Source organism: Canis lupus, chromosome 33 (assembly GCF_011100685.1).
Source record: "Canis lupus familiaris isolate Mischka breed German Shepherd chromosome 33, alternate assembly UU_Cfam_GSD_1.0, whole genome shotgun sequence".
In the NCBI taxonomy this organism is placed as follows: Eukaryota; Metazoa; Chordata; class Mammalia; order Carnivora; family Canidae; genus Canis; species Canis lupus.
In genome coordinates this window covers 25,634,067-25,659,290 of record NC_049254.1, presented here as the reverse complement: position 1 = coordinate 25,659,290, position 25,224 = coordinate 25,634,067, and the positions used below count along the sequence as shown (strand labels likewise).

Here is a 25,224-nt window from a genome sequence, read left to right as displayed (position 1 = left end):
CCTCTCTCTCTCTCTCTCTCTGTCTCTCATGAAAAATAAATTTAAAAACAAATTTGTTAACCCGGTTCTCATTTTTCATAGTAAAAATGGAAAGATCGCATTAGACGACCTCCTTCCTCGCTGATTCTAAGAGCAAGCCCCCTACCCCCACTCCCTTCTGCAACAGCTCATCCAATCCTGTAACACCTGGTACCCGCAGTACGGGGGATCCACTAAAGTCCAAGCCCGCCGTAACCCGGCTCAAGGACCGTCCACACTGCAGGGAGACCGAATCCCCGCCCCCCCAGCAGCCCAGTCGCTTCCCCTTCCCACGGCTTAACACCTGACCCCCGCCGCTGCACGCACGCACGCCCTCCAGGCATTTCCGGTTACTCCGCGGATCTTCTTCCGGGGCACTCGCTCGCGTCTGCGCCGCCCCTCCGCCGCTGTTTAGAGGCCATTGATTGGCTCTTTCTTTGAGGAAGCCGAGCATTTCCCGGCGCTGATTGGCTTCCGTCATTGTTGATGGGTTAGTTACAAACAAGGCGTGCCTGGTCTCCGTGGTAACGCCGTGCCGATAGCCCTGATTGGTCGCGGGCCTAATCCCGTCTTCCGTCCCGACTGCGAGTGGTTGAGTCCCCCTGACGGGGCGCGGCGGCGGTAGGTGCCGCGCACGGGATTCCCGAGCTGACGTGGCTCGCGTTTGGGAGGGGGCCCCCGGTGCCTCCGGCCGCACGCTCTCCCAGGTGAGTCCTCCCTTCCTTGAGTCCTTTAACGGTCACCCCCGTCCGCGGGGGCCGCCGCCGAAGCGGCCACTCTCGGGTCCCCTCCCTGCCCGCTCCTCGTTCCGATTCCGTCCGGGATCCGGCCCTACACACGCCTCCCTTCAACCCACCAGGCCTAGTTCTGGCGGCTCACAAGCAAGCGGGCCCCGTCGCAGGGCTTCGTGGGCTCTCCCCGCGCGGCCCGCCCCTTGCCCAGGACGTTTCTTCTCCGGGAGCGACGGAGACGGCCGTCTGGTCAGTCCTGTCAGTTCGGCCTCGCTGAGGCCGCCGCGGGTACGCAGCAGGCTGACGTCGGGGAGAACCTGCCCGCCCCTCCCCCTCCCCCTCCCCCACCCCCCGCGGCGCTCAGGCCCTAAACAAACTTAGTTTCCGGAAAGGGAGGCGGGACCCAAAGGAGTCCAAGCTCTGGAAGGCGGAGATGACAGAAAACGGTGACGACGGATAGAACACCAGAGGGGGCCTGTCAGACGATCCTGCGTAAGGACGTGCTGGCGAGATTCGGAGACCGGAACGAGCTCGGCGGTGCCATCCGCACGACCCTCCCAGGAATCAGAGGTGGGCGGGCCGTTAGAAGAAACCAAACCCCGAAGAAAGTTCTGGAGGAAAGAGCAGTGGATTTGGTGGTGTGGAGGATGCCCCTCTGCTGAAGGGGAGGGCTGTGTCGGGGAGACGGGAGGCTGAGTCCCCTGACCAAAGAGGAATGTAGTTGTCTGACTTATTTAAGGAGTTCCAGTTGGTCTGTGGTGACAGGACGGCTTAGGTGAGGGGCAGGGATATTTAGAGTCACTGGGTCAGTCCTTGGGCCTGTGGCGGTAGTTGGAAGCTTTCTGAGCTTTTGAAGAATCTTAGAGGGCAGCCCGGTGGCTCAGCGGCTGAGCATCTGCCTTCGGCCCAGGGCATGACCCCGGGGTCCCGGGATCGAGTCCCCCCCCCCCGTCGGGCTCCCTGCATGGAGCCTGCTTCTCCCTCCGCCTGTCTCTCTCTCTCTTTCTCTCTCTCGTGAACAAATAGATAAAATCTTTAAAAAAAAAAAAAAAAGGTTAAAAAAAAATAAAAGAGCCTTACAGTTCTTTGAGAGATGGCAGTGGAGAACTCCTCAGAGAAAGGCCCAAGAAGGCCTTTCCAGAAACATAAAGTAACTAAATCTCTGCGGTTCAGAATGACTATGAAGAGTCAGACCTAGGTTAAGTTGGAAATGGCAAGCTTTGGTCGTGGAATAGACACAGGAAAAGTTGAAGAGGCCTAAAAAGTTGCAAATCTTATACACCGATCGTTTCAGGGCTTTTCCGTTTTCATCCCTTATGACCGGGGGATGAACATCGAAATAATGCGCCTGTCTTCCCTGCGTGACATGTGACCACATCTGTAGTTCCCAAACATTTTTTTTTTTTTTTTTGCAAAAGCTATTAGTAAAACATTTTTGAGCAAGCATATCCCAAATATATTTAGTTATGGATAACGGTGTACATAGCACAGTAAATGTTATATACAAGATCATATTTTTTATGATTTTATTTATTTATTCATGAGAGACACACAGAGAGAGAGAGAGAGAGAGAGGCAGAGACACAGGCAGAGGGAGAAGCAGGCTCCAGGCAGGGAGTCCGACGTGGGACTCGAACTGGAATCTGCAGGATGATGCCCTGGGCCGAAGGCGGCGCTAAACCGCTAAGCCACCCAGGCTGCCCTACAAGATCGTATTTAAAAAGATGAAAAAAAAATTCCTGCCTACACTCTAGACACTCCCAACCCAATTTGGGGACCACATAAAGTCGTTTACTTAATTTACAAGAAGGCTGTTTACATTTCTAAGGACCTTCAGGCTGGATGGGTGAACTTTTTTTTTTTCTTTTTTTGAGGTTCTTCTGGGATAGAACCTCCTAAAAATCATCTTTAAGAGATAATTTTTTCCCCCTTTCTGCTTGACTCTTAGAGGCCCCCACCCTTTCCCCTTTTTGCATTAATGGATTAGTTAAAGGGATATTGATTTTACTCATAAAAATAATAAATCATTCATAAACTTCTCTTGGTTAAATACCAAGAATAAATTATTTGGAATGCATCGCACCTCCGATCATTATATGCCAGTCTGTTGTTAGGAACCAGTATATAAAAGGTTAGGCTCTGTAATGCTATACTTTTAATTAAGCCACGTAAAAATCAGCAATACGTTTGGTAAAATGAAATTCAATACAAAAGGATATAATATAAAAAAATATATCTTTCTCCTTTTTTCCCCCATTTCCCACTTCCCAGAAGTAAAGCACTGTAGAGAATTTATTTCTTTGTAAGAAACTTTCTGATGATACTCAAGCACTTATATATCCTCTTCCTTTTTCTCTCCCTCAAGTGGAATCATGATACACTTAACCATTCTCTACTTTTCTTTCTTTCTTAATACTATAAGATATTTTTTCTCTATCCATGAGTATTAAACTACCTCATAGAAATATTAAAATGTATTTAGTGTGTCCCCTATTGGTGGACATTGGATTGTATTCAATTATTGGCCATCACAACCACTGCTGTACATCCATGTACTTATATCCTTGTGTCCTTGTGCGAACCTGTCTGTGGTATAAACGTGGGATTCTTGGGCCATATCACCCTGAATCATTTTATTTTAGTTTCTGTAGTCAAAAAAGAGTACTTCTAGAACTGTAAGTATGTATAAGTATATGAGTGCTCTCATGACCCCAGCTCTGCTTTCCGCCCCAATGAAGAATGTGATGAGGTTACTGAGAAAATGGATTATCTTTTTTGTATATCTCCACTGGCCAAGAAGCTTTGTGGAGCTCTGTGACTAGTCAAATTATAGGATCTCCCTTATGCTGCAGTTTACTCATCCTAAAACTGAGGATATTGATAGTGCCTCCTCGTTGGGGTTGTTTTAATAATAAAAAAAGTAATGAGGATAGATTAAATTTTTATATGCAAAGCTGTTGAAACAGAACTTAGTGTATAGTGGTGCTTATATAAATTATAGCTACCATTTACTTCTAAATTTTTTAATGAAAATTGTTTTTGTCATGAAAATTATCTTTTAATTTCATAATTATAAAATATGTCATAATATTAGATATGCTTTTTCCCCCCTATATAGTACCATTCTCTCTCAGCTCTGTTTTTAAATTGATTGAGAATTAAAGAAAACTACTGAGGCTCAACCAAGTATACATTAAATAAATTTGAGGAGTGGCTTGGAGAGCTCACCATTTTGTGTTGTTTTTGTGGGAAGATGTGATTTAAATCGCAAAGCAAACAGATGTGCACCCAGGCATGCACTGTCTTCAGTGTCTTCAGTTATTTCCTTTGTACTAAATTCTCTGTGGCTAGGGACATGCTTTTTTTTTTCTTTTTACATTTTTGTGTCTCCCAGCATTATGCTTCATGCCAAGTAGGTATTTTCAAGATAATTATTTATAGCAAGCAGTGAAGACTATGAGAAAATAATACTTCTAAAATTCCAGGTGCCACCTCAGCATACTAATGTCGAGATCCTGTGGCAGCGTTTGTGGAAGGTGGAGCCAGCATTGACTTTGGAAGATTGTTTTATTTGCCTAAGTGTTTTATTGAAGGTTGGCCTTGGCATGGAACCTTTTATTTTTTTCTTTTTCCATGTTGCTACTCATGATTCTGGTGCTTTATGAAACAGTAGTAAGAGCATTTTGTCCAAGAGTTACATATATTTCTGACGTGAATTTATTACTGTGAACATAAGTATTTTCCCTTTATTAATTTTTATATATACATTTGCCCATTTCTGTCCTACAGTGAGCCTCGACAGGGATATCCATCCTTTTTCATTTAGCTTAAGCATGACAACTTAGTGTCTCTTTTGTTCTCAAGTTCTCAACCTTTGAACTACCTAAGGCACTTAAATGTGCCTGAGATGCCCTTTCCAATTACATTTCCATATTATTTCTTTTATGTCAACAGCTATACAAATCACTCTTGAATCATGGAGTCATAATACTGGTCATTAGAGTGCTTCTTGTCACCCTTCTTCATTTGAAGATGAGGAAACTGTAAATTAACTTACTTAGCAGAGTACAGCCTCTTTTTTGGGAGCCAGAACTGAAATCTCAGTTTCTGGTTCCTGATTTGCTGTTCTTTCCACTATAGTACTTACTCTCTCATGGACCTCTTGGATTATTGAATCAATCTATGAGAAACTCCTTTACTTTTACCTGAAATGGTACATCCTGAATACGAATCTTTTTTCTTTTTTTCAAATATACTTATTTTTAAACAGTTGTGTGAGAAAAGTAACCCACTTTTCATTTGAGGAGCTTTTTATCTTACTCCGTAATGCTCATTTAGTGGACAGACTTTGAAATGTATTAATTGCTCTGAGTGTCCGTTTTCCTTATCTTAAAATGGTGATGATGGTAACATTGATCTTGCAGATTTTGTGAGGATTATAGAAAAATGTATATAAAGTGGTACATATTGCTCAACAATTGTTACCATTAATATTATCATTGTCCTATGTTCATTTGTATGTGTCCTTCATGTGCTGTAATTTTCAGTAGGATGCTGGTGGAGACATACCTTCCTAGGGACGATGAATCAGAATCTCACGCATGGTAGTGTTGGATTCCAGTGGTGGGGAGAGAGGAAGATGGAGTCTTCGTTTGAGAAGACATCCAGGATTTTAATTGTATATTTAATTGAAAATGAAAAAAATACTTTCCCAATAGACATTACATAACCATTACAATATTCTTGGCTAATGGTGATATATAAAAGATTTTATTTAGGACATACCACCTTGGTTATGTACATATGTGCATATGTTTGCCTACACATGATAAGTTGTACATTTCTCTAAAGGGTCTGTGGTTTTAAAATTGAGAACATTGCCAGAATGTCTGAAATCCCAGTACTTTTCTATTTAGCCCTAAAGATAGTAGCAGTAGCTACTAGGATCCAAACTAACTACTTAGAGGAGAAAGTGTGGGTGCAAACAGCAGGGCTATGATAGAGGAGGGTTGGAGGTTGGTTGGAGAATCTGAAGTGAAAATCGTGGAAAATAGCCAGTGATTAAGATATTTATAGGTCATGGTATGTGATCAATCCAAGAGTTAAGTCCAATAACTCCCTCTAGCTAGTAATTGATTTTTTAAAAAACCTTTTTAGTGTAAAAGAAAACTCAAGTACAAAAAAGCACACCAAAAATACATAGTTTAATGAATTGTTAGGAGGTGAGCATTCTTACAGTAACCATGAGGTCAAGAAATCTGCCTTTGTTAGTTAGTCATCTGAGAAATTCCTCCACCTGCTTTCCTTCTTTTCATTGTTATCACTTCCCTGTGGTTTCTCTCTGGTTTTATCACCCAATATGAATCTTTTCCTCTCCCACCTCCCGTTTTTAAACTTGGTATCTCTTAAGTCTTTTCCTTTCAATTTCTGTGGAAGACCCTAGACTTTTTGACACTCTCAGAATTTTACTATCATGGGGCAATTCAGCATATTCCTGTGTCCTTTGCATTTCCTGAAAATTGGCAGCTGGATTCAGAGACTTCCTCTCACTGAGGTTTGATCTCTGCCAAGATTATAGGTGGTGTTATATTCTTTCATCAGAGGATTCATAATGTCTGGGTTTGTTCTTTTTGTTGTTATCAGCTGTTGATACTCAGTGTCTACATCCATGATTTCAGAAGGAGATGCAAAATAGTAGACTAAATATTCCAAGTCTACCATCTTGTTTTCATTTATTAGCTGAATAATTTATGAGGAGATGGATCCCCATATCTGCTATTTGGTTCCTGAATGATAAAGTTCAAATAGAAAAGACCAGATAAATCCTTGACTTGGCTAGTTTTCAAGATACTTAGATGATGACTAGTTTAATATTATGAACTTGGAATTTAAATATTTTTCATTGGTTTCAATACATTGCAATTCAAATTCTTCTTGGAAACTCACTTGATCCTTTGGTCCAGAGAACCTCCTCAATTAAAAAAAATTTTTTTAATGAGAAATAGTATTGAAATACCTCAGTATAGCATTAGGGATGTTCACTGCTTCTCAGTTTGTCATTATTTTTAAGCCTTTTCAGTGGACAGAGCTAAGAAAATTGATGTACTAAGGTAAAATACCTTGTAAGTTCATACTGATACTTTCAATTCAAATTCAAGGTCAGGTTTTATCTTGAGGTTCTTAATTTCTTGTTTTATACCTGTATTTCCTTATTTTATACTGAAAATCTGATAGAATTACTATGCCTGTTAATTGCTCACTTTATTTTTTTATTATCATATTTTTTTGCTGTTGTTCCTAGTCTGAGTAAAAGTTTATTAGGCAATCAGTATATATTTGATACATATTAAGTGTAATACTTTTTTTTTTAACAGTAGTGATTTTTTAAAAATTTTTATTTATTTATGATAGTCACACACACACACAGAGAGAGAGAGAGGCAGAGACATAGGCAGAGGGAGAATCAGGCTCCATGCACCGGGAGCCCGACGTGGGATTTGATACCAGGTCTTCAGGATTGCGCCCTGGGCCAAAGGCAGGCGCCAAACCGCTGCGCCACCCAGGGATCCCTAAGTGTAATACTTTTAATACATGTTCTTTTTTTTCATCTAATGCATATTCTAGAATAAATCAATTATATAACATAGAGAGTAATCAACAAAAATCTTTTTAGAATTTCATTAAATTTATTTTAAAGTTTTAAAATTGTATTTAAATTCAATTAATTAACAATGCATTATTAGTTTCACAGGTAGACGTCAGTGATTCATCAGTCTTATATAATACCCATTGCATAACGTGCCTCCTTAATGTCTATCACCCAGTTACCTCATCCCTCCACTCCCCGCCCAGCAACCCTTAGTTGTTTCCTATGATTAAGAGTCTCTTATGGTTTGTCTCCCTCTCTGATTTCATCTTGTTTTATTTTTCCTCTCTTCCCCTATGATCCTTTGTTTCCTGAATTCCACATATGAATGAGATCATATGAAAGCTGTCTTTCTCTGATTGACTTATTTCACTTAGCATAATATTCCCTAGTTCTATCCACATCATTGCAAATGGCAAGATTTCATTTTTTTTGATGGCTGAGTGGTATTCCATTTTGTGTGTGTGTCTGTGTGTGTGTATACACACAGACACACACACACACATCTTCTTTATCCATTCATCTGTTGATGGACATCTGGGCTCTTTCTATAGTTTGGGTATTGTTGGCATTGCTGCTATAACATTGGGGTGCAGTTGCCCCTTCGGATCACTACAGTTGTATCTTTGGGGTAAATACTCGGTAGTGCAATTGCTGGGTCATACGGTAGCTCTATTTTCAACTTTTTGAGACACCTCCATACTGTTTTCCAGAATGGCTGTACCAGCTTGCATGTCCACCAACAGTGTACAAGGGTTCCCCTTTCTCTATGTGCTTGCCAACACCTGTCGTTTCCTGACTTGTTAATTTTCACCATTCTGAGTGGTATGAGGTGGTATTTATTTCATTGTGGTTTTGATTTGTATTTCCCAGATACAAAGTGATGTTAAGCATTTTTTCATGTGTCTGTTGGCCATTGTATGTCTTCTTTGGAGAAATGTCTGTTCATATCTTATGCCCATTTCTTGGATTATTTGTTCTTTGAGTGTTGAGTTTGATAAGTTCTTTATAGATTTTGGATACTAGCCCTCTATCTGATAAGTCATTTGCAAATAATTTTCTCTCATTCTGTAGGTTGTCTTTTGGTTTGGTCCACTGTTTCCTTTGCTGTGCAAAAGCTTTTTATCTTGATGAAGTCCCAATAGTTCATTTTTGCCTTTGTGTCCCTTGCTTTTGGAGATGTGGTTAGTAAGAAGTTACTGCGGCTGAAGTCACAGAGATTGCTGCCTGTGTTCTGTAGGATTTCGATGGATTCCTGTCTCACAGTTAGGTCTTTTATCCATTTTGAACCTTTTTGTATATGGTGTGATCAAATGGTCCATTTTGATTCTTTTGCATGTGGCTGTCCAATTTTGTCAACATCATTTGTTGAAGAGACTCTTTTTCCCATCAAGTATTCTTTCCGGCTTTGTCAAAGATAAGTTGACCATAGAGCTGAGGATCCATTTCTGGGTTCTTTATTCTCTTCCATTGATCTTTGTGTCTGTTTTTGTAACAGTACCATAGTGTCTTGGTGATTACTGCTTTGTAATAGAGCTTGAAGTCCAGAATTGTGATGCCACCAGTTTTGGTTTTCTTTTTCAACTTTCCTCTGGCTATCCAGGGTCTTTTCTGGTTCCATACAGCTCATTTACTTTAATTCCACGTGACACACAATTGTGAAGGAATAACAATACTGATACAACCACCAGTGATTTTGGTTATTGAAAAACAGTTCTAAAAAGTTTTTTTTGCATATGTTACTTACATCTTCCATTTTTCTTTATGGTAGTCCCATATATGGTCAGAGTATGTAATTATTAAGTATTATGTTCTCTCTGTCCCAGTCTTAGTTCTACAAGTAACTATATATTTAGTGCTTACCACCAGTTTTTATGATGATGGTTCTTTAGTCATTTTAATTGTCTCAAGCTTTCTCTTTAATAGATGCCTTAGGAAAGGCTCATGGGAAAATTTTGCATGAATTTTCTTGCATGCTTTCTGTGCTTTTTATATCTGAAGGTCATTTTTGCTGAAAATAAAATCCTTGGCTCACATTTTCTTTCCTTGAATATCTCAAATCTGTAACTCCAGTTTTTTTCTGGCAAAAATATTTCAGTTGAAAAGTCTGAGGGTAGTCTTATTTCCTTTTTTAAAAATTTACGTGACATGATCTTTTGGCCTAAATCTTAATGGATAAAATTTTTTTTTTAAAGATTTTATTTATTTATTCATGAGAGACACAGAGAGAGAGAGCGAGGCAGAGACACAGGCAGAGGGAGAAGCAGGCTCCATGCAGAAGCCTGATGTGGGACTTGATCCCGGGACTCCAGGATCATGCCTTGGACCGAAGGCAGGTGCTAAACCGCTGAGCCACCCAGGGATCCCCTTAATGGATAATTTTTAAGTCCATTAATTTTACTGGAATGTCTTGTTGGTTGTTCTGGGTTGATATTCTCTGTTACATAGCAGCCTTTTTCAATATGTAGCTTCAAACTTCAGAAATTTAAAATTTTAGTTAAGTGTTCTCCAATTATGCTTTTTTGTGTGTGTGTGTGTGTGTTTTTTTTTTTTCCTGTAACTTTGCTTTTCTTCTTCAGGGAATTCGACTGTCCACATTGCTCATCATCAATCTTTATCACTTTCTCCTGATTTCTTTTTTATTGCTTGCTTTTGCTGTGTAGTATTCTGTGGTATATATGTTACCATAGTTTGTTTAATCATTTTCTTGTTGAAAGGACTTATATGCTGATTACAGTTTTGGGTTCTTACAACCGAAGCTACTGTGAGCATTTATGTATAGGTTATTGTGTGAACTTAAGACTTCTTTTCTCTGAAGTCAAATTGCTGGGTCATAAGGTAGTTGCATGCTTAGCTTATGGATAATTTCTTTTTGATTTGTAAAATTATCTTTACTTTGTTTTTTTTCCTTATGTATGATTTGTTATGACTATTCATTTTCCTATTTTTTAAATTTTTTAGTTTTGTCTTCATTTCCAAAATGATTTTTAAAACTTTTCAGTTATTTCTTGAATTTCCCCTTCATTTCTGGGTTTTTCTATTGGGGGGGAGGTGAACAGAGGTATTTGTTTTCTTTCAAATCAAAGAAAACATGCCTGCATTCAGCAAAGTTTGCAAGTAAATATGATACATATCTCCATCATATACTTACTGTTGTGCTCTACTATGCTGTTAAATGGTGTATAAAAATTTAGCAATTTATAGATAGCTATTTTTGTTATGAATACATTTATATTGGAAGTGGATATTGTCATTATTTTTTTATTGTCATTATTTTTGAGCTTTATTGAGGTCATTATTATTTTTGAGCTTTATCTCAAGCTAATTAAAAAATGGAAAATACCTATCACCTCACATAATTGCCCTTTTGTGTATGTGGTAAGAACATTTAAGATGTACTCTATTAACAAATTTCAGGCATATTACAACACTAATAACTGTAGTCACCATGTTATACATTAGGCCTCCAGAATTTATTTATCCTGCATAACTGAAAGTTTGTATCCTTTGACAAACCTCTCTTTATTTCCCTTACCCACTTTTCCCAGGCAACCACCATTTTACTGTCTGCGTCTCCAAGTTTGACTTTTTTAGATTCCAGCTTAAGTGAGATCATGCAGTATTTGTCTTTCTATATCTGGCTTTATTTCACTTAGCATTAGAGTTCATCCATGTTCTCATAAATGACAGGAGTTCATTTTTGGGGGGGGGGCGTTGAATGATACTCCATTATGTATGTATATGTGACACATTTTATTTATTTGTTTATCAATGGACATTTAGGTGATTCTATATTTTAGCTATTGTGAGTAATGCTGCAATGAGGATGGGATTGCAAATATCTCTTTAAGATACTGCTTTGATTTTCTTTGGACATATACCCAAAAGTGGGATTGTTGGATCACACGGATAATTCTACTTTTAAATTTTTGAGGAACCTCCAGATTGTTTTCTCTAATAGCTATATCAATTTATATTCCCACCAACAGTGTACAAGGGTTTCTTTTTCTCTACATTCCTGGCCAACGCTTGTTATCTTTTGTCCATTTGATTGTAGCCATTCTAACAGATAATGATGCGATATTGTGGTTTTGATTTGTATTTTCCTGATGATTTTTGGCGTTGAACATTTCTTCATATACCTTGTAGGCATTTGTATATGTTCTTTGGAGAAATGTCTGTCTGGTTCCCTTGCCCATTTTAAAATCATTGTTTTCAGGGCACCTGGGTGGCTCAGTTGGTTAAGGGTCTGCCTTTGGCTCAGGTTGTGATCCTAGGGTCCTGGTATTGAGCCCCATGTTAGGCTTCCTGTTCAGTGGGGAGTCTGCTTCTCACTCTTCCTCTTCCTTTGCTCCTCTCCCTCCACTCATGTTCTCTCTTTCTCTGTCTCAAATAAATAAAATCTTAAAAAAATAAAATCAGATTTTCTTACTGTTGAATTGAGTTTCTCATCTATTTTGCATATTAATCCTTTATCCGATGTATGGTTTACAAATATTTTCTCCCATTCTGTAGGTTATCTCTATTCCATTGTTTCATTTGCTATGTGGCTTTTGAGTTTGATGCAGTTTCATTTGTCTGTTTTTGCTTTTGTTATGTGTGCTTTTGAGGTTATATCCAAGAAATTATTGTCAAGACCAATGTCAAGAAGCTTTTTTCCCTATGCTTTCTTCTACTGGTTTTGCAGTTTTAAGTCTTGCATTTAAGTCTTTAATACAGTTTGAGTTGATTTTCTTATGTGCTGTGAGATAAGGGTCCAGTTTCATTCTTCTGCATGTGGATACCAATTTTCTCAGCACCGTTTATTAAAGGGACTATCCTTCCCTCATTGTGTATTCTTTGCAGCTTTTTTGAAGATCAGTTGCTGTAAATGTATAATTTATTTCTGGGCTATTTATTACTATTACCTTGGTCTATTTTATACAAATATCTTAATGTTTTGGTTACCATAGCTTTATGGCATATATTTTCCCATTTAATTTGTGTATTTTAAAAAAAAGTTTTTTTTAATTAAAAACATTTTTTAATTTGAATTTTTAGTAGTTAATGTACAGTGCAGATTGGTTTCTGGAGGGGAATTCAGATTCATCATTTACATATAATATCCAGTGCTCATCTTAACAAGTGCCCTTCTTAATACCCATCACTTGTCTAGCTGTAGTATATTTTGAAATAAAAAATGTGATGCCTCCAGCTTTGTTCTTGCTCAAGATTGCTTTGTCCATTCTGGGTCTTTTGTGGTTCCAAATGATTTTAATTTTTAAAAAATTTTTGTGGGAAAAAGCACTGGAATTTTGATAGGGATTGCATTGAATCTGTAGATTGCTTTGAGTGATAATGGACTTGTAATAATATTCTTCATGTCTGTGAGCATGGATATCTTTCCATTTATATGTCTTCTGAATTCCTTTCATTAATGTTATAATTTTCAGTGTATAAATCTTTTATCTCATTGGTTAAGTTTATTCCTAAGTATTTTATTTTTTAAAATGTTATTATAAGTGGGATTATTTTCTTAACTTTGGGGGAATAGTTTGTTGTTAATATATAGAAACATAATAATTTCTGTACATTGATTTTGGTCCTGCAACTTTATTGAATTCATTTATTGTAATATTTTTTTTAAATTTATTTATTTGAAAGAGAGAGGGAGAGAGAAAAGACACAAGCAAGGGGAGGGGCAGAGTGAGAGAAACTCAAGAAGGAGAGTCCATGCTGAGCATGGAGCCTGATCTGAGGCTTGATCCCATGCCCCCAAGAACATGAAGTGAGCCGAAATCAAGAGTCAGACTCCCAACTGATTGGATCACCAAGCGCCTCTAGTTGTAGTAATTTTTGGTGAAGTCTTTAGAGTTTCTTATAAGTAAGATCATGTTATCTGCAAACAGAGACAATTATACTTCTTTCTGATTTGGAGTCCTTTTATTTCTTTTCCTTGCGTAATTGATCTGGCTAGGACTTCTAGTCCTATATTGAATAGAAGTGGTAAGAATGGGCATCCTTATTTCTGATTTTAGAGGAAAAGCTTTTAGCTTTTTGTCATTGAGTATGATGTTACGTGTGGGTTTGTTATATATGGCCTTGATTATATTGAGGTACATTCCTTCTGTACCTAATTGGTTGAAAGTTTTTATCATGAAAGGATGCTGAATTTTTTAAATGCTTTGTCTGCATCTACTGAGATGATTATGTGTTATTTATCGTTCATTATGTTAATGTAGTGCATCACATTTATTGATTTGTGGATATTGAACCATGCTTGCATCTTAGGAATAAATCCTACTTGATGTGGTGTATGGATCCTTTTAATGTTTTTTTTTTTTTAAGATTTTATTTATTTATTTATTCATTAGAGACACAGAGAGAGAGATATGCAGAGACATAGGCAGAGGGAGAAGCAATCTGCATGCAGAAAGCCTGATGTGGGACTCGATCCCGGAACTCCAGGATCATGCCCTGGGCCAAAGGCAGGTGCTAAACCACTGAGCCACCCAGGGATCCCCTGGATTCCTTTAATGTGATGCTGAATTGGATATGCTAGTATTTTGTTGAGGATTTTTGCATCTATTTCATCAGAGATACTGGCCTATAATTTTCTTGTAGTGCCTTTCAGATTCAGTATCCAGATGATGCTGTCCTCGAAAAATGAATTTGAAAGAGTTTCCTCTTCTTCAGTTTTTTTAGAATAGTTGGAGAAGGATAGGCATTAATTCTTCTTTAAACATTTTTTAGAATTCACTAGTGAAGCCATCAAGTTCAGGGCATTTCTTTCTTGAGAGGTTTTTGGTTACTGATTCAGTCTTCTTATGTTATTGGTTTGTTCAGATTTTCTGTTTCTTGTGATTCAGTCTGGGTACATTGTATGTTTCTAGGAATTCATTTCTTCCAGATTATCCAATTTGTTGGCATATAATTATTCATGGTAGTCTTTAATGATTCCTTGTATTTTTGTGTTATCAGTTACAGTGTCTCCTTCACTTGTAAAATTTATTCATTTGAATCTTCTCTCAGTCTAGCTAAAGGTTTGTCAATTTTGTTTATATTTTCAAAAAAACCTAGTTTTGTTGAAAAAATTAGTTTTGTTAATCTTTACTATTTTTCTAATATCCATTTCTTTTATTAATCTTCTGATATTATTTTCTTCCTTCTGCTTTCACCTTAGTTTGTTCTTTTTTTCCTAGTTTCGTAACGTGTCAAGACAGGTTGTTTATTTGAGATCTTTTGTTTTTTTTAATGTAGGCCTATCTGCGTAAGTTTCCCTCTTAGAACTGCTTTTGCTGCATCTCATTAAGTTTCCATAGATATGTCATGTTTTCATTTCATTTGTCTCAATGTAATTTATGATTTCCATTTTGGTTTTTTCTTTGACCCTTTGTTCAGGGGCATATTGTTCAATTTCCACAAATTTGTGAATTTTCCAATTTTCTTCTTGTTTTTCTTTTGCATATTAATAGTAATTTTATTTCTTCTTTTATGTTCTTCTCATTTGAGATTAAAAAAAGTTTAATGCCAGTTAGTGATCATACAGTGTTGTATTAGTTTCATGTGTACAATATTGTGATTCAGCAATTCCATACATCACACAAGTGTATTCCTTATTCCCCATCACCAATTTAAGCCACCCCCTCATCTCCCCTCTGGTAACCAATTTATTCTTTATAGTTAAGAGTTGTTTTCTTGGGACGCCTGGATGGCTCAGTGGTTGAGTGTCTGCCTTCTCAGTGCGTGATCCTGAGTCCTGGGATTGAGTCCCACATCAGGCTCCCTGTGAGGAGCCTGCTTCTCCCTCTGTCTGTATCTCTGCCTCTCTGTGAGTTTCTCATGAATAAGTAAATAAAATCTTTAAAAAAAAAAGTTGTTTCTTAATTTATCTTCCTCCCTCTTTTTGATTTGTTAGTTTATACTATTATCATCAGAAATGATATTCAATATACTTCCAATTTTCTTAAATTTATTAAGACTTATGTTGTGGGGCAGCCTGGGTGGCTCAGTGGGCAGCCTGGGTGGCTCAGCAGTTTAGTGCCTGCCTTCAGCCCAGGGCATGATCCTGGGGATCTGGGATCGAGTCCCATATCGGGCTCCCTGCATGGAGCCTGCTTTTCCCTCTGCCTGTGTCTCTGCCACTCTCTCTGTGTGTCTCTCATGAATAAATAAATAAATGAATAAAATCTTTAAGAAAAAAAAAAAGACTTATGTTGTGGCCCAACATATGATCTGTATCCAGGAGAATGTCCCACGTACACTGAAATGACTGTATTCTGCTGCTTTTGGATGGACATATATGTCTGTTAGGCCCATTTCATTTTTTTTTTTTAAAGATTTTATTTATTGATTCATGAGAGACACAGAGAGAGAGAGAGACAGAGAGAGAGGCAGACACACAGGCAAAGGGAGAAGCAGGCTCCACACAGGGAGCCCAATGTGAGACTCGATTCTGAGACTCCAGGATCATGCCCTGGGCCAAAGGCAGGAGTTAAACCACTGACCCACCCAGGGATTCCCGGCCCATTTCATTTAATGGGTAGTTCAAGTTCAGTGTTTTCTTATTGCTTTCTCTCTGGATCCATTGTCGAAAGTGGGAGAATTGAATTATATTGAATTGTATTGCTGTCTACTTTTCTCTTCAGTTCTGTGAACATTTGCTTAATATATTTAGCTGTTCTGATATTGGGAGCATATATATTTATTTATAAGTTTTATATCCTCTTGATAAATTGACTCCGTTATCATTATGTAATGATCTTCTTTGTCTCTCATGACAGTTTTTGACTAATAATCTGTTTGTTTTTTATAAATATTTGTGTGGAATATATTTTTCCATTCCTTTAGTCTCAGCCTGTCTGTAACATTAGACCCAACATGAGTCTCTCGTAGGCAACATATAGTTAGATCTTGTTTTTCAATCCATTTGCCACTTCATGTCTTTTGATTGGATAATTTAATCCATTTGAATTTAAATTATTGAATGGACTGACTATAGACATTTTGTTATAGTTTTCTATTCTGTGGTTCCTTTGTTCCTTTCTTCTTTTGCTGTCTTCCTGGGTTTTTCAGTTTCTGATGTATGGGTTTTCATGTCTTATGTCATTTTTAATGCCTCTAAGTCCTTTTGATTGATTTAGTAGGTTGTAGTTCTGAGTTATTTTGAGCATGGCTCTTTGACATGCTTCCATTTTCTTTATGGATATTATTTTGCTCCTTATAATAACTTTGTATGAAAATTGACTCTCTTGCTTTTCAGGTGTTCATTTTTATATTAATGTTGTTTTCCAATATTGGTTCAAAATGTGGCCATTGGATTTCTGAAATTTCCTGACTCTTTTTCTGTTATCCTCAGTTCATTCTTTATCTGGGTCTTCCTTTGTTCTCTGTTGACTGTCTTGATGAATTTTTATTGTACTCTCAATAGAGGCCCTGTTCTGAAAGAGAGCCCTGACACTTTAGTTTTGAGAGTTCAGGGGGCCCAGACTCTAGCCATTTCAGACCTTGCATGCTCCTTGCATTTAGGTGCTGTTGGAGTAAGAATATACCTCCCTTTTTCAGTTGCTGTTCTTTAATTGGTTCAGCACATTTTCCAGTGAATACCCAAGGGCTCTTTTGTGGTTCTCTTTGTATCATGTCTGTCACATTCTCACAGCTTTGGTAGGGAAGCATTATTTTACCTCTATCCTCTTAAGGTTTTTCACTGGGCCTGAGAATTAAATTTACATAGGACAGATTAGCAGGGAAGACATACAGATTTATTTGTTACGAATTTTAAGTGACACTGGATCCCTTGTAGAAAATGGTGACCAAAAGAAGCAGTTGGAGTAGAACATTTATATACTGAGTTGGACAGAGAGCAGTAAATTGTGATAATGATACAAGGCAAAGGGTAGAGTTTATCATGTAGAAGTGACTAGGAAGATAAGGATTCACATACAAAGTGTGTTTGTACAAATTCCTCTTGGCCTCCTCTCCCCATCCCTGGAGATAAGAATGTTACTTTCCTCCTTATATAGGCAGGACATCTTCCATATGGTGTTTTATATCTAGTTTCCAGGAAGAAAAAGGGGAGGTCAGAGCATCCTTCTCGTACTTGTTTTTCAAGTGCCTTTAGCTCAAAATAATCTTTATGCCAAAGTGAAAGATTTAGGGTGGAACGTTCTGCCACCTTCCTTTTACTTCTCCCTTCCTTCCACATGGACAATTACATACAGATCTTGTGGCTATTGGTGATTTTCTATATCCATGCTTATTTTAGAGTTTGTGGGAAACTTTGTCACATAGTTTTGTGTTTCTTTTGTAAAGGCTGTATAGGTTTTTGTTATCTAGTTGCTTTGTCAGTTTTTGTGTGGGAATTCAGGAAGATCCACAATCCATGCCGTCTCCTACTCCTATCTTCTCAGAGTCCCATTAGTTGGTTGATTTCAGGTGTACAGTATAGGGATTCAGCAGTTCCATAAGTGTACTCCTTAATCCCCATCACCTAATTAACCTATCACCCCCCACCTCCCCTCTGATAACCACCAGTTCTCTGTGATTAGGACTCTGTTTATTTGTGTCTCTTTTTCCTCGCCTTGCTCATTTGTTTTGTCTCTTAAATTCTACATATGAGTAATATTACATAGTATTTGTCTTTTTCTGACTTACTTCACTTAGCATTATATTCTCTAGCTCCATCCTTGTCATTGCATATGGCAAGATTCTGTTCTATTTTCATGGCTGAATAATATTCTAGTGTGTGTGTGTGTGTGTGTGTGTGTGTGTATGTGTACACACCACATCTTCATCCACTTATCAATGGATGGACACTTGGACTGCTTTCATATCTTAGCTATTGTAAATAAACATAGAGGTGCATGTATCTCTTTGAATTAGTGTTTTTGTATCCTTTAGGTAAATACGTAATAGTGCAATTGCTGGATCATAGGGTAGTTCCATTTTTAACTTTTTGAGGAATCTCCATACTATTTTTCCAGAGTGAGTGCGCCAGTTAGCATTCTACCAACAGTGCAAGAAATTTCCTTTTTCTTCACATCCTTGGGAACACCTGTTGTTTCTTGTGTTATTAATTTTAACATTCTGACAAGTACAAGTGATATTTCATTGTGGTTTGCATTTCCCTTATGATCAGTGATGGTGAACATCTCTTCATGTGTCTGTTGGACATCTGTATGTGTTCTTGGGAGAAATGTCTGTTCATGTCTTCTGCCCATTATTTAATCAGATTATTTGTTTTCCGGGTGTTGAATTTGATAAGTTCTTTATAGATTCTAGATACTAACTTTTTATTGGATATGTCATTTACAGATACCTTCTCCCATTCTGCAAGTTCCCTTTTAATTTTGTTGATGTTTCTTTTGCTGTGCAGAAGCATTTTATTTTGATATAGTCCCAATAGTTTATTTTTAATTTTTTCCCCTTGTCTCAGGAGACATATCTAGAAAAAAGTTGCTGTGGCCAATGTCAAAGAGGCTATTGCCTGTGACCAAGGATTTTTATGGTTTTAGGTCTCACATTAGGTCTCTAATCCACTTTGAATTTATTTTTGAGTAAGGTGTAAAAAAGTGGCTAATTTTCTTTTTCAAGATTTTTTTCCTTTCCAGATTTTATTTAAATTCAGGTTAGTTAATATAGCGTGTTGTATTAGTTTCAGGGGTGGAATTTAATGATTCATCACTTGCATATAACACCCAGTACTAAAAAACAAAAACAAAAACAAAAACAAAAAAACACCCAGTACTCCTTACAAGTGCCCTCCTTAATTCCCATCACCCATTTACACACACACTATTCTGGTGTGTCATTCAAAGCCATTGTTTCTTTGTTGATTTTCTGTTTTGATGATCTATCCATTGATGCAAGTGAGGGGTTAAGGGCCCTTGCTATTGTATTATTGTTGATTAGTTCCTTTATGTTCATTATTAACTGTTTTATGTATTTGGGTGCTCCCAGGTTGGGTGCATAAATATTTGCAATCGTTCTATCTTCTTGTTGGATTCTCTTTTATTATAATATAGTATCATTCATTGTGTCTTGCTACAGTCTTTGTTTTAAAATCCACCTTGTCTGGTATAACTATTGCTACTCCAGGTTCGTTCGTTCCTTTCTCTCTTTCTTTCTTTCTTTCTTTCTTTCTTTCTTTCTTTCTTTCTTTCTTTCTTTCTTTCTTTCTTTCTTTCTTTCTTTAAGATTTTATTTATTTATTTATTCATGAGAGACACAGAGAGAGAGGCAGAGACACAAGCAGGCTCCATGCAGGGAGCCCAACGTGGGACTCCATCCTGGATCTCCAGGATCAGGCCCTGGGTTGAAGGCGGTGCTAAACCGCTGAGCCACCCAGGCTGCCCTCCAGGTTTCTTTTGACATGTGTTTGCATGATAAATATTTCTTTGTTCCCTCACTTTCAATCTGCATGTGTCTTTAGGTCTGAAATGAGTCTCTTGTAGGCAGCATGTAGATGGATTTTATTTATTTATTTTATCCATTCAGTCACCTTTTGTCTTTTGATTGTAATGTTTAGTTCATTTACATTCAGATTAATTGTTGATAGATATGTATTTATTGCCATTTTATTACTTGTTTTGTGGTTGTTTTTGGAGCTTTTCTCTGATCCTTCCTTGTCTTTCTCTCTTTCATGGTTTACTGATTTTCGTTTTTTTTTTTATTTTTTATTTTTATTTATTTATGATAGTCACAGAGAGAGAGAGAGAGAGAGAGAGAGGCAGAGACACAAGCAGAGGGAGAAGCAGGCTCCATGCACCGGGAGCCTGATGTGGGATTCGATCCCAGGTCTCCAGGATCGCGCCCTGGGCCAAAGGCAGGCGCCAAACCGCTGCGCCACCCAGGGATCCCCGCTGCGCCACCCAGGGATCCCCTGATTTTCTTTAGTGATATGTTTGGATTTCTTTTTCTTTATTCTTTACATATTTATTAGTGATTTTTGACATAAGGTTACCCTTAGGTTTGTATATAATCTCCTGCATATAATAATCTATGTTAAATTCTAGGTTGTTTAAATTTGAACCCATTTTCTAAGAACCAACTTTTGGTTTTACTGGTTTTCTCTGCTTTTCTATTTTAATTTTATTAATTTCTCTTCTTAGTATCTTTTTTGTCTGCTTATATTTGTTTTAATTTGCTCTTCTTTTTCTAGTTTGCTACAGAAGCAGCATAGTTTGCTAATGTAAATCTCTTTTCCTTCTTTTCTAATATATGAATTTATTGCCATACATTTGAACAAAGATTATATTCAAATTTTAGCAAAACTACATGATTTTTTATTTTTAGGAAACCCTACGGAAAGAATGGGGCTCATGGGGGCACTGCATCATGGGCTTATTTGACAAAGTAGGAGAGAATAACATTCTGGCAGGCGAAGTACTGTTAGAAGTTCATGTTTGTAAATGAAATTATGATGAAAGAAAAGAGATTAAATAACTAAGAAATATTATTTGCCACTAAACAATTATGTCTGTATTTGACTTAGAAAACATTAATGGTGGTTATTAAAGTGCAGTGCAGTTGCCCTGAAAAGAGCACTGTGCAACTACACTGTACATACACTGTAAATGCATTTTTAAAGATATCATCCTCTATAGTCTATGTCTAATATATATCACCTGTACAGTTTTTTTTTTGTTGTTGTTTTTTTTTAATTTTTATTTATTTATGATAGGCACACAGTGAGAGAGAGGGGGCAGAGACACAGGCAGAGGGAGAAGCAGGCTCCATGCACCGGGAGCCTGACGTGGGATTTGATCCTGGGTCTCCAGGATCGCGCCCTGGGCCAAAGGCAGGCGCCAAACCGCTGCGCCACCCAGGGATCCCATCCTGTACAGTTTTTATTTCACTTGTAGATGATATAGTTACCAACCAGTACAAGAGAAGCCTATATCCATTTTACTGATTCTTATGTTTTCTTTTTCTGCAGAAATGCTGAGCCGATTGTCAGGATTAGCAAATGTTGTGTTGCATGAACTATCAGGAGATGACACTGATGAGAATATGAGGGCTTCCCTAGACCCTGTGAGTAGCTCTATTCTGAATGAAACTGATGATACGTTTGTGTGTGTGTGTGTGTGTGTGTGTGTATTCCATGCTCTTCCGGGGAAAGAATTTAAGATAGAGAGTTTTGAGCAGCCTCTATTTTGCTAGGTAGGTAGAAGAGAGGATTAAGAAAAAATATTGATTCTTTATAAATAATCCTTCTGTAAGTTTGTAGCCTGTGAGCCATAGTGCTGGGAATCAAGTCCTGGATGAGATTGGAAAGATTTTTTTTTTTTTAATTTGTTCCCTGAGCCTTGCTTAGTGCTAGATTGTTGTAAATTCTCTTCCGGTATATATCCTGTTCCCTAGCAAAGTTTTGTATAAGTGGCAGAACTTGGGGCACCTTTCAGGTCTCAAAATATGTTTGCTATTATAAATTTATCTAACACTTCTCTTATAGTTTATTTTTTGATAACCACATGGGGAATCAAAAGAAGTCCTTTAGTTTTCTGAAAGACAAGCAAGATTGCCTAATAGTTAAGAGAATTTTACTCAACTGCTCTCTTAAATTTAAGCTTTGGGCTCTTCCACTTGATAGTTTATCATCTTTGCTTCTCTTTATTTTTCTTTTTGGTAGAATTAGGATAATACCATAAATCAGATAATGTTTTGCTTGTGAAGTACTTAACATTTCCAAAATACTCAACATATTTTAATGGCTATGATGATCATTAGTATTGGATCAGAGTTGGAAAGATTTCTTAAGTATGGAGGTGAGTTAGGCAAGAGTTAAGATGAAGTTGGATTGAAGGTACTCTTTTGGACACTAATATCTTTTCCCTGGTGCATTGGCAACTTTTTGTTTAAATACTAGGCATTACCCCAAGAATCTGACATGGAATTTAACGATAGAACACAAGAGGATGTTCTGGAGCGCCTGACTTATGCTGAGCAGTTGGTGGTAGAGCTCAAAGAAATCATCAGGCAGAAGGACATTCAATTGCAGCAAAAAGATGAAGTTCTACAGGTACCATGGTTTTTTACTCTTTTCTTGCCAGCATTTGATATGACAGACACAACGTTTACTTAGATTTTTCTCTTCACTTAGATTATTGGAGAGTGACTCTTATTTCCCTAATACTGTAAGATGATACGTACCCAAGAATAACTTTTATTATATACTAGATACGTGATGAAAAACCATTTACATATTTATTGTCATTGTTCTGTGACAGGAAGAAAGAAAAGCTGCTGATAACAAAATAAAAAAACTAAAACTTCATGCTAAGGCCAAATTAACTTCTTTGAATAAACACATAGAAGAAATGAAGGCACAAGGAGGTACTGTTCTGCCTACAGAATCTCATTCAGAGGAGCAACTCTCCAAGGTATGGTAACTAGATATACTACACATTTTCTGAGTGGAAAAGCCTCCCATTATAGCAGATCTTCACTAGTCACAAAAACTTATGAAGCTAAAGTAGTACAGCCATAGATGGCTATCCTTTCTATTTGAGCTTGCAGTCTAGCTGAGCTCTGGGCCACACACTGAATAAAAGGCCAACAGAAAATACAGAAATGAAATGTGACCTAGACTTTTAGAGAATTAAAAAAGGCCAACAAGACGAGTAAATACCACAGTGAAGCATTTATATAGGAGAGGCACATACTTTTGGAGGAATTTCATCTTCGGTTAGATTAAACTACGTGGTCTGTAAGAAAATTTCTGTGAGTTCTGAATTCTTTAATTCAGTGACTGGACAAAGAATATGTCCTCATATGGCCACACTGTAGCAGATTAAAGTTTCATGCATTGTAACTGAATCAACTAGATTGCTTTGGGCTCCCTGTAAGGGATGCTTTCTATGTTTATGACACCAATAAAACAATTTAAGGTCAGGGTTAGAGGAGTAAGGGAAGTGGTACCTTTTGAAAAATAGACTATTGTCCCAATATTCATTTTTATTACTTTTCTATATAGTTAAATCCCAAATATTCACATTAAGTCAGCCATTTAGTGAACAAGAATCTTCAGTTTTTTTGGAGTTTGGTGTAGAATAGATAGAGGCTGGCATATCACATGTGCACACTGCAGTTGGCCTAGACTTAACTCTACATAAGAAATCTGTTTTTGATTTTATTTTTATTTTCCTAATTTCACCTTATTTTACTCCTTCATTCAGTAGTATTCTTATCTCAATGTTTTTAGTTCTTGGGAAATGAGGTTGTAACTGATTTTTTAGGTACAACCCTGGAGTAACTGGTTAATTCCTAGTACCCTGATTAGTCTTTCCTTTTGGGTCTAATGCTCAGAAGACATTACTTTTCCTGCATCAATAGCTTTATTTAACTTCTCAAAGCTTATTTTAGAAGCTTTACTTATTCTTCTAAAATAGCTTGTTTATCTTGATGTCTCTCCCATGTTACTTTGTTTCATCTAACGGTCCCCCTACTATGTTGTTAGATTTTTAAATTATCTATTTTGTCCTCTGCTTTTTTGTTTTGTTTTGTTTTGATTTGATTTGATTTTAAGGTCCAAATCAACACTTGGAAGCTTCATTTCCTCACTCTGTTAAATAAGAGGGTCAAATCAAATGATTTCTAATTCTAGCAATCAATCGTTACAGGTTTATACTCTTGTTACCCATTACAGAGCTAGAAATTCTCTGACAAATGTAGTTGAAGAGATGAGGGCAATCCTCAGATGCTTGATTGACTATTATGTAGGAGAAAGTGTGAAATTATTTTGTGTAGTTCTAATAAGTAGACTTGGTTCATTTGAGGGTGATGAATTCAGTAGGGAGGGAGAGTCTTGTTCAATCTCAGGGAGAGAGCTCTTGGGGAAGAAAAATAGACTTGAAAGATTCGGATTTCCCTTACAAGGTCTTGTATGATGTTTTGCCCCTCATCTAACAGCACCTATGCTTTTCTGAATTCTGTCCTCTGGTTCTTCAAGGCAGTGAGACTAAGTTTTCTATTAAGTTTTAGTCCTGTGTGGTGCTGACTAGTTTTGTCCTGAGACTAAAAAACCAGAAAAACGGGAAACTTGGTGTTGTTTCTTCCAGGTATTGACTTCTTTTCAGTATCTTCCTGCTTTTGGTTGCCTTCTAGCATTTTCAAGTAGCTGTTTTTCTATATTGTCCAGAGTTGAGAGCTGTTATCTGAGGGAGGATGAATCTACTAGTAAGTAGCTAACTGGGCCATACTAAAATGGGGGGAAAACTCTAAGATTCCTTCCTGGTTGTTAAGTCAGGTGTTATTTCTTGCTCCCATTTATAAAACTATAATCAAATGGTTATATAGGGCAAGTTAGAGCAAAAGATCAGATACGTGTTAATTATTATAATTCTTTTAAATCAATGACTTTATTGCCTTCATTTTCAGCATGATAAGAGTTCTACAGAGGAAGAGATGGAAGTAGAAAAGATAAAGCAGAAACTCCAGGAGAAGGAGGAACTAATAAGCTGTTTGCAAGCCCAACTTTCCCAGGCACATGCAGAACAAAGTGCACAGGTAGGGTGTTAAGTCACCTCCTAGTCATTGGGTTAGGGCCCAATGGATGACAAATACATTTTTCTAGATGGCCAACAGATACTTATCTATGTATCTGTCAATTTTCTTTCTTCTTCCCTTTCCTTCCCTCACCGACTTCCCTTCCTTCCTGCCTGCATCTAGCAATTTGTGTTTGCCATTCTTGGTTGATGTTTGTGGATACCCAGTGTGCTCTTTTAATATATAGTTTCACGTTTTTATTTCAAAATAATTTTTCTTGAATAATACAGCTTGTGGCATTTGGTCTGGTTTTTTCTCTAGGGACTTCTATTATCTGAATGTTCCTTTGAATCTCTTTAATATTTG

The 25,224-nt window shown here is 37.5% G+C and overlaps 1 protein-coding gene across 8 annotated transcripts in view; it reads left to right on the top strand.

Moving 5' to 3' along the window:
* The first annotated feature begins 572 nt into the window (after window positions 1–572).
* Window positions 573–25,224, top strand: part of GOLGB1 (golgin B1) — a 91,017-nt gene continuing 66,365 nt past the window's right edge. For 5 of the 8 annotated variants that reach the window (XM_038582997.1, XM_038582996.1, XM_038582995.1 and 2 more), the window contains exons 1-5: window positions 574–725; window positions 21,311–21,405; window positions 22,241–22,393; window positions 22,602–22,754; window positions 24,751–24,879. In XM_038582997.1, the coding sequence (XP_038438925.1) occupies window positions 21,313–21,405; window positions 22,241–22,393; window positions 22,602–22,754; window positions 24,751–24,879 (528 nt within the window). In that variant the 5' untranslated portion in view covers window positions 574–725; window positions 21,311–21,312. Of the gene's footprint in view, window positions 726–1,141; window positions 1,320–21,310; window positions 21,406–22,240; window positions 22,394–22,601; window positions 22,755–24,750; window positions 24,880–25,224 lie in introns of all 8 variants that reach the window. The other 3 variants (XM_038582993.1, XM_038582994.1, XM_038582999.1) reach the window with 3 other exon arrangements.